Source organism: Theropithecus gelada, chromosome 1 (genome assembly GCF_003255815.1).
Source record: "Theropithecus gelada isolate Dixy chromosome 1, Tgel_1.0, whole genome shotgun sequence".
Classification (NCBI taxonomy): Eukaryota; Metazoa; Chordata; class Mammalia; order Primates; family Cercopithecidae; genus Theropithecus; species Theropithecus gelada.
Window position 1 is genome coordinate 64,171,601 of NC_037668.1, and position 8,666 is coordinate 64,180,266.

General features: G+C 51.2%; 1 protein-coding gene across 2 annotated transcripts in view; it reads right to left on the reverse strand.

Annotated features, from left to right (window-relative positions):
- The window catches only part of CSF3R (colony stimulating factor 3 receptor), a 17,955-nt gene extending 10,469 nt beyond the window's left edge, over nt 1-7,486 (reverse strand). For both annotated transcript variants that reach the window (XM_025387525.1, XM_025387516.1), the window contains exons 1-3: nt 6,980-7,486; nt 5,668-5,730; nt 3,639-3,722 (exon numbers count right to left, since the gene is read on the reverse strand). In XM_025387525.1, the coding sequence (XP_025243310.1) occupies nt 3,639-3,702 (64 nt within the window). In that variant the 5' untranslated portion in view covers nt 3,703-3,722; nt 5,668-5,730; nt 6,980-7,486. The remainder of the gene's footprint in view (nt 1-3,638; nt 3,723-5,667; nt 5,731-6,979) is intronic.
- Nucleotides 7,487-8,666: the final 1,180 nt, after the last annotated feature.

Sequence of the window (8,666 nt, forward strand, 5' to 3'; positions counted from 1 at the left end):
AAACCCCGCCCCCTCCCCCCCCCCCTGGGGGAAAGAGCGGACCCCCCAAAAAAAAAAAAAAAAAAAAAAAAAAAGACAGAGATAGTGATGTGCCGCTGTTTATCAGCCAGCTTGGCAGAGAAAAGCAGACACTGGTTTGTCGCGTGTGCCTTTCCGTAGTGTAAATACTCTCACCGTAGCTGATTTCAGCCTACTGAAGTGACATCATTGATCGGGGAGTTGGGAAGAGATGTTCCCAATTAGTGTTTGCAAGCCAGCACCAGCACACCACCAGATGGAGACTGTTAACTCCCCAATGCCCTCCCCAAGGATGGTGCAAGCAGTGATTAGAGTGATAAGAACCCATAACCACAGCAATCTTTTCACAATTGAAATCTGATTCTGCTACCCCATCTCCATCGCAGCACTTCAATGGCACATTATTGCTCTGAAAGGCAGTATGGTGTGATGGATGAGTGTGGATGTTAGGACTAGACTGCCTCGGTTTAAATTCTGGTTCTATTGCTTATTAATTACATGATCCTGGTATATTTTTTTTTTTTTTTTTTTTTTTTTTTGAGACGGAGTCTCACTGTGTCTCCCAGGCTGGAGTGCAGTGGCGCGATCTCGGCTCACTGCAAGCTCCGCCCCCCGGGTTCACGCCATTCTCCCGCCTCAGCCTCCCAAGTAGCTGGGACTACAGGCGCCCGCTACCGCGCCCGGCTAGTTTTTTGTATTTTTAGTAGAGACGGGGTTTCACCATGTTAGCCAGGATAGTCTCGATCTCCTGACCTTGTGATCCGCCCGCCTCGGCCTCCCAAAGTGCTGGGATTACAGGCTTGAGCCACCGCGCCCGGCCATGATCCTGGTATATTTCTGAGATTTTCTGTGCCTCAGTTTTCTCGTCTGTAAAATGGGGATAAAAATCGTTCCTACCTTAGTGTTGCTGGAAGGATTACATGCAATAACATATGGAAGGCATTTAGAGCAGTGTCTGGCATGTGAGTATGTGCTGCCATCATTAGGACAGACTCAAATCCTTGACATAGCTCTTGTGGCCTGGCCCCTGCCTGACCCTCTCAGTTCCAGCTTATACCGGTTTCTCAGCTCCAGCCATTCTGGCTCATTCTTGCTATTCTTTGAAAACTCCATAATCTTTCTAATCTCTGGATCTTTGCACCTGCTGGTTTTTTTTTTTTTGTTGTTGTTGTTGTTGTTGTTTTGTTTTGGTTTTCTTTTTCTTTTTTTTCTTCAAGGTCTTGCTCTGTCACTCAGGCTGGAGTGAAGTGGCACGATCACGGCTCACTGCACCCTTGACCTCCTAGGCTCAAGTGATTCTCCCACCTCAGCCTCCTGAGTAGCTGGGACTACAGGTTCATGCCAGCATACCTTGCTAATTTTTTGATTTTTTTGTGTGTGTGTAGAGATGAGGTTTCACTATGTTGGCCAGGCTAATCTTGAACTCCTAGGCTTAAGCAGTCCTTCTGCCTCAGCCTCCCAAAGTGCTGGGACTACAGATGTGAGCCTCTGTGCCCAGCCTGCTGTTCTTTTTGGAGGGACTCTTCTTTCTCTCTCCCACCCCGTTTCACCTGGTTAACGCTTAGGCATCTTGAAGAAACCAGGCCAGGCACTAACGAACTGGAGGAGGCCAAGGTCCCTATGCTTCCTCAAAGCTCTCATTATCCTTCATAATTATAGAGTCTTATGATTATTTACTTATCTGTCACTCCAGCTAGACTATAAATTCGGTGAGGCCAGCAGACCTTGGCTGTTTGCTTATTACTGTATTCCCAGTGCCTAGTACAGAGTAGGACCTTGGTGAATATTTATTATCTTGAGATGGAGTTTTGCTCTGTCACCCAGGCTGGAGTTCAGTGGCGCAATCTCAGCTCACTGCAACCTCTGCCTCCCAGGTTCAAGCGATTCTCCTGCCTCAGCTTCCCGAGTAGCTAGGGCTACAGGCACGCACCACCATGCCTGGCTAATTTTTTTTTTTGTATTTTTAGTAGAGACGGGATTTCACCATGCTGGCCAGGCTGGTCTCGATCTCATGACCTCGTGATCCACCCGCCTCAGCCTCCCAAAGTGCTGGAATTACAGGCGTGAGCCACCGCACCCGGTTGATGAATATTTTTTTGATAAATAAACGAACAAATAAACATACACTTTGCCTGCAATGCTTTCTGTCCTCTCTCAGGTTTTCTTAGGCCCGTTTTACTGATGGGGATGCGAAGACCCTAAGAGGAGAAGCAGTTTGCCCAGGGTCACAGAGCAAGTTCATGATTCTCACAAAGGGCTTCTACTGCTTCACAGACTCAGGATTTCAGGCTGGAAGGAACTTTACCAGGTCGTTTGCTTCAAAACTCTACCTGATGCTCAGCCCTCTACAGCAGAGCTTGAGTGGCCTAGTTTTGTATGGCCTAACAACTAAGAATGTTCCTTACATTTTTAAAGAGTTAAAAACAAACAAAACAAAAACCAAATAAAAACATGCAAAAGGCCTGGGTGCCGTGGCTTACGCCTGTAATCCCAGCACTTTGGGAGGCCGAGGTGGGCGGATCACCTGAGGTCAGGAGTTTGAGACCAGCCTGGCCAACATGGTGAAACCCTGTCTCTACTAAAAATACAAAAATAAGCCGGGCCTGGTGGCAGGCACCTGTAATCCCAGCTATTCGGGAGGCTGAGGCAGGAGAATCGCTTGAACCCGGCAGGCAGAGGTTGCAGTGAGCCGAGATTGCGCTACTGTACTTCAGCCTGGGCAACAGAGTGAGACTCCATCTCAAAAAAACAAACAAAAAAACCCCTGAAAAAACAAAAACATGCAATAGGCAGGGCATGGCGGCTCATGCTTATAAACCCCATACTTTGGGAGGTCAGGGCGGGTGGATTACTGGAACCCAGGAGTTCGAGACCAGCATGGCAAAACTACATCTCTACAAAAAATACAAAAAAAATTAGCTGGGTGGTGGCATGCCCTGTACTACCTTGGAGGCTGAGGCAGGAGAATCACTTGAGCCCAGGAGGTTGAGGCTGCAGTGAGCTGTGATTGTGCCACTGCACTCCAGCCTAGGCAACAGAGGCAGACCCTGTCTCAAAAACAAACAAACAAACAAGGAACAGAGACAGTATGTGGCCTGCAAAGCCTAAACATTACTGTCAGACAAAGTTTGCCAACCCCTGCTGCACAGCATCTTTGTCAATCCTGGCTTCAGCTTGCATACCCCTTGGGATGATAAGTTCTCTACCTCTCAAGACAGAGTTTCCATAGTTGGTAACCAAGCTCTGCCTGGGCTTCTTTATTTCAGGATGAAACCTGTCCCCTTGTAGCTTCCGTCCTGATCCCTTTGCTGCCCACCAAGGCTACATAGGACCCATGGGTTCCTTCTGACCGCTTGGTAGAGATTTGTGGACAAGATCTGCGCCCCACTGGCCTTTTCCAGGATGACCAGCCCAGGTCATCTCACCATTCCTCTTGGGTGGTAGTTTGCCTGTGGAAGTCTGTGGGTGGGATGCCAGCTACCCCATATCTGTGGCTCAGTCTTGAGTCTTTTGGGATTCTCTGGGAATCCCAGTAGCCATGTGGCAGTGCAAGAAAATTCCCAGTGTCTCTCCTTGTAACTTCCCCTCCCCACTGCACCCTCATCCTTGGCCATACTCACTTCCGGGGAGCAGCAGGATGATCAGGGCAGCCCAAGTCAGGCTGCAGGTTCTCAGCCTTGCCATAGTGCCAACTTGATGTTCACCTGGAGGCAGGAGGTTTGTTTAAGACCATGGGCTTTGGAGTCAGAGCTGATCTTAATCCTTGTCTGTCACTGTGCAGCTTTGACTAGGTTGCTTGACTTCTCTGAGCCTTAGTTTCTTTGCAAAATGGAAGTAACAGCAGCCTATACTTCATGGGACTTTGGGAGGAAGACACAAAATGATGCAAGTCAAGGGCTTTGCACAGCGCCTGGAACATAGGAAATGACAGTGACAGCCACTGTTACTATACTTGCCTTCCAGGAAAGAGCAGGGAAAGGAGCAGTGAGGAACAGCATTCTTCACCCTTCCCAGCTATCTAAGCCGGGCTCCCCTCAGAGAGCAGAACCTGAGATGAGGAATTGCATGCTGGTGGTTTATTTTGAGAAGATCCTAGCAGCAGATAAGGAGAGGATGAAGTGGGGAGAATGAAACAGGGACAGAGAGAAAGCCAACACAAGGTTACATCATATGTTGGTCACCTCTATGGACAACTGGGGCTCTATCCTGCTGGAACCTTCCCAAGAGCCATGTAGAACACTTCTCAGAGCTGTCCACCAGAGGGTCAATTTATCCCTTGGATGGGAGGGAAGACGGGAAGATTTACCCACTGACTCCTGCCCCCCATTGGTCAAGGGATGCCTCTTGGGGTGTTCACTCCCTGGCACATCCAGGTTGGGCATGCATGAGTACTAGGCAGGTTCTCCTGGGGAAGCCATGCCAGTGTTGTCAGGCACACTCCCTGGATGAAAGGGAGAGCTCTGTGGAGCAGCTGAGGCAAGGGGCTGTCGGGTTACACCTGCAGGAAGCTGGCTGCCTCAGCCATGTGGGCTGAGAGAATATCAAGTGGGGCACCCGAGGGGTCCAGTATGCCCCCACTTCTGGGCACAGACCTCTGGTGGCCTTCTGGGGTCAGGCATCATATGGTCGCGGCCATAGCACCTGGATGGAGGGTGCCTTGGCTCCAGTCTTAGGAAGTATGCAGAGGTTTCTACCACTTGGGTGGGTATCCAGCCTCATCTTCGCCCTGCTCCCATTGGGGTCTTGGGGCCAACACCTGATCCTCCAGCATGAGTTGGTGCTCTTGGTGGCAGATCAGTGGGAATTGCTGGTCAGCTTGCATGTACATATCTGGACACATACATGCAGGTGGTGTCCCAGCAGGTCCTTCGTGCTCAGCAGGGAGAAAGGTAGGAGAATCCTTTTCTCTCCCTCCCAGACAGAGGTGTGGATAAGAACTGCCCAGATACCCAAGGCTGTTCTTGCTCTCAGGGCCCTTACCCAAACCCCCAGTCTATTCGTGTATAGTGCAGTATCAGAATACCCAGTGACTGCTAGCCTGTAAGTCTCCTTTGTGCAAATCAGAAAGAAAACACCCCATCCTCCGGACAGATGCAGCACCACACTAGGACCTGGCAACTAGGGAACAGCCTGGATTTCGGCTCTAGTTACTCCTCAGTTTTGTGCAGTGCGAAACCTGCACAGCTATCCCGAGCATCTGTCTGCCCATTGGTGGTTGGTAACCTTCTTACTACAGCATATCAGTTTGATTATCCATCCCCCCCCAACACTAGTCGGGGAAGATTTAGCCTCCAAGGCCCAGATTTTGGGACACTGGTTTTCATCTCTATGTGCTTTTGATCATATCCCAGCCCTGTTGCCCTAGCCAGGGTCAGCTTCAGGCCTAGCCTGTGCCCCGTGCAGTACCACCATATCCACCCCCACTGGCTCCTGTCCAGAGTAGACAACCTAACCCCAAGAGGCCCCGGCATCCTCCCCCTGCTTGGCCTCAGTCCCTGGTCCTCCACTGCAGCCCTAGACATCCCCCAGCCTGGTTGAGCGGGCCTAGGGCCTGTTCAGTCTCACTCTCTGGGGGGCCGATATACAGAGAGCTTTGGAGCCCAGCTCAGACTCAGGTCACCTGACTTGATCTCCAGCTCTGCCACTTACCAGCTGCTTTGTGACCTTGGACAAGTTACTTCACCTTTCCGAGCCGAGCCTCAGTTTCCCCATCTGTGGAAAAGAAATAACATTAGCACTCACTCCTCAGGGTTGTTGTGAGGATGAAATGAGATGATTATGGTAAGGCACTTAGCACTGTGCCTGGCATGGAGTTAGCACTCAGCAACCGCAGGTTATTTTCACGAGCCGTAAAACGAGTCAGCAGCTCATGGAATCCAGCACAGTTCAGTTCTCGCCTCACCCCTGCCTTCCTCACAGCCTGCGTGGTCACACCTCCCAGGACTGCCACCTTGCTTTTGTCTGTGCCACACTGCACACAGTTCCAAAGCCCCATTTCTGGATCCCCTCTTCCTAGCTCCCTGGCCCCTTGGCCCTCCCATCACTGGCCATCTCCGCTGGGCCCTGCAAGTGCTCGCTCCCGCAGCTCAGCACACCTTGATGCCTCCTGGGCTGGCTGCTCTCACATCCCCTCCTTCTGTTTCTCCCTCATCACACTCAACCCTCTCCCCTCACACTCTCTTCCCCAGTTCACACCCCTGGCCCCCTTGCTGTTTCTACTCTCACCGTGGGAAGGGTGGGGAGGGAGGAGGGGGCTGGGAATAAACAGAGGGGAGAGGCCCTTCCAGATGTGCTGCAGATAGAGAAAAAGAGAGAGAGAGAGATACAAAGAGTGGCAGAGTGAGGAGGTGACTGAAATCCGCACAGACCAAAATGACAGAGACCCACCAAGAGGACGACTGAGGCCAGAGAGGTGTCGAGAGACACAGAAAAAGGGCCCGATGTACACTGACCCAGAGAGTGGGGGGCACTCGGAGGCCCGGAGCCCAGGAGGCGGTCTGTTACCAAGAGTTTAAGATTCAAGAGATAGCAGGAAATATGCGAGACAGAGAAACTCAGAGAAATAACAAGCCAGAGAGAAGCTGAGGAGGAAAGATGGAAACAGAGAGTGAAATAGAGACCCAGACGGGGAGGGGTTGCACGGCTGGAACTCAGACACACACGTCCTGAGAGGCAGAGGCATGGGGAGGGGAGAATGATTATGCCTGTCCCCAGCCCAGCTCAGTGTCCCCAAGGAGCTACTTGGCTGTGAGTGACTTCCCTGGTGCAATACCCCCCAAAGTAGGGGCATCCTGTGAAAAGAGACTCACTGTCCAGGGCTGGGGTTCCAAAGGACGAATCCTTGGCCCCAGGCCTAGGACCCCGGACATGAACACTTGGCAGAGCTGCGGGGAGTGGCCCCAGGATTCCAGCTCTCCGTCAAGCCCAAGGCTCAGCCCCTCTGTAGAGATCCCCTACTCACGTTGGAGCCTCTGGCCCGGACCCTGCTTGATCTCCTTGGTCTCTCTTCTCCTCGTCAAAAGAAGTTCCTGAAACCAGCTGCAGTCCAGCTTCTCTCCCCGAGCTCTGTCGTTAATGGCTCGGCCTCTGACAGGCCCGGGGGCTGGGGATTGCAACACCTTCCGAGCCTCCCTCCTACCCTCCCTTGCGCCTTCGAGGGCACAGGCAGCCCCTTCCTCCCAGGAAGGAGCCTGTGAGGGAAGCTGGTGAGGCCCGGGCAGCCTTCCTGCCTTGGGGGTCTTAAAGGGCTGGGGAATGTGGCAACGATGTCCCCCTCCCCTGCCTCCGGATTTCCTGAGCTCAAAGCTTTGAGGCTGGGCAGGGCCCAGGCTCCCACCTGGCTGGGTTCCATCCCTATGCCCCCCAGCCTGGGGGAGCATCACTTGGAGGCAGACCCTGCCTGGAAGGCTCACCCGGCCCCAAGCCTCTTTTCAGCTCTAGCCTTGGGGCCCACGTCTTCACAGTACTCAGAAGGGTGTGTTCCAGGTTCCAGGGAATTTTATAACCCAATACTCACTGCTCTCCTCTTCATTATGTATTCTGCACATTGCCCATAGACCAGGCAGATGGAGAAACAGGAATTCTGGGGGCAAGACAGGAGGATGTCTTGGTGAGGCACGGGGTCCTCATATGTTCACTAAAAATTAGTAATGTTTACCCACAATGGTTCTGCAACACTGAATATTTTGTAATTGAGTGAAATAGACTACATTTTATGTCTTTTATTGGTCTGTATTCATGATTCCTTTGCAACTACAAACAATTTTCCTTGCATTTTCTGAGAAAGGTTCAAACTGCTCATAGTTTATTGGATTCATAACCCAAAAAAGGTTAGGTACCAACAGACCAGCAGACTGTCCTTAACATATAATCATTTTTAGGCGTCTGGGTCTGGTGTGATGCTGCAGACCAGGGCTGCAGTTCTAGTTCCAGGTCAAATGACCTGACCGCCGGCTGCAACCCTCCCAAGATACCCTACAGGCTCTGCTCACTCAGTGAGTCCCGTGGACTGTCTTCTTTCAAAATATGACCAGAATCCTGGGTATTCACTGTAAAGTTCAAGTTGGCTCTACGTTCAAATATTTTTATGATAATATATTGGAAAATACAAATGTAACTGAAGCCAATACTAGCCAGCTCCCAGCTACCCTCATCTCTTGCCTAGATCATCGCAATAGCCCCCTCCCTGCTCTCCTGCTTCCATTTCATCCTCGTTCCCTCACCTGTCTGTAGTTCCTTCAGCAGCCAGTGCGATATCAATCAAACAGAAGTCTGATCAGGCCATCCTCGTCCCAACCTTTCCAATGGCTCCTGTCTCATTCAGAGTCAAAGTCAAAACCCTTTCAATGGTCTACAAGGCCCTACACAACCTGGTATCCCCATTACCTCCTGGATCCCTCTCCTGTTATTCTCCCCTTTGCTGCCTTGCTCCAGCTATTCTGTGTTCTTTGCTTCTTGAACTTGTTATGCTATCTCTTGCCTCCGGGCCTTTGCCTTTGCTGTTTCATTTGCCTGGACTGTTTCCCCTGCAAATAGCTACATGGGCTGGTCCCTCCCCTTCTTCAGGTCTTTGCTTAAATGTCCCTTTCTCATTGAGGCCTTCTCTGAGCACCCTTTTCAAAATTTGCAAGCCCCTTCCCTCCCACTCA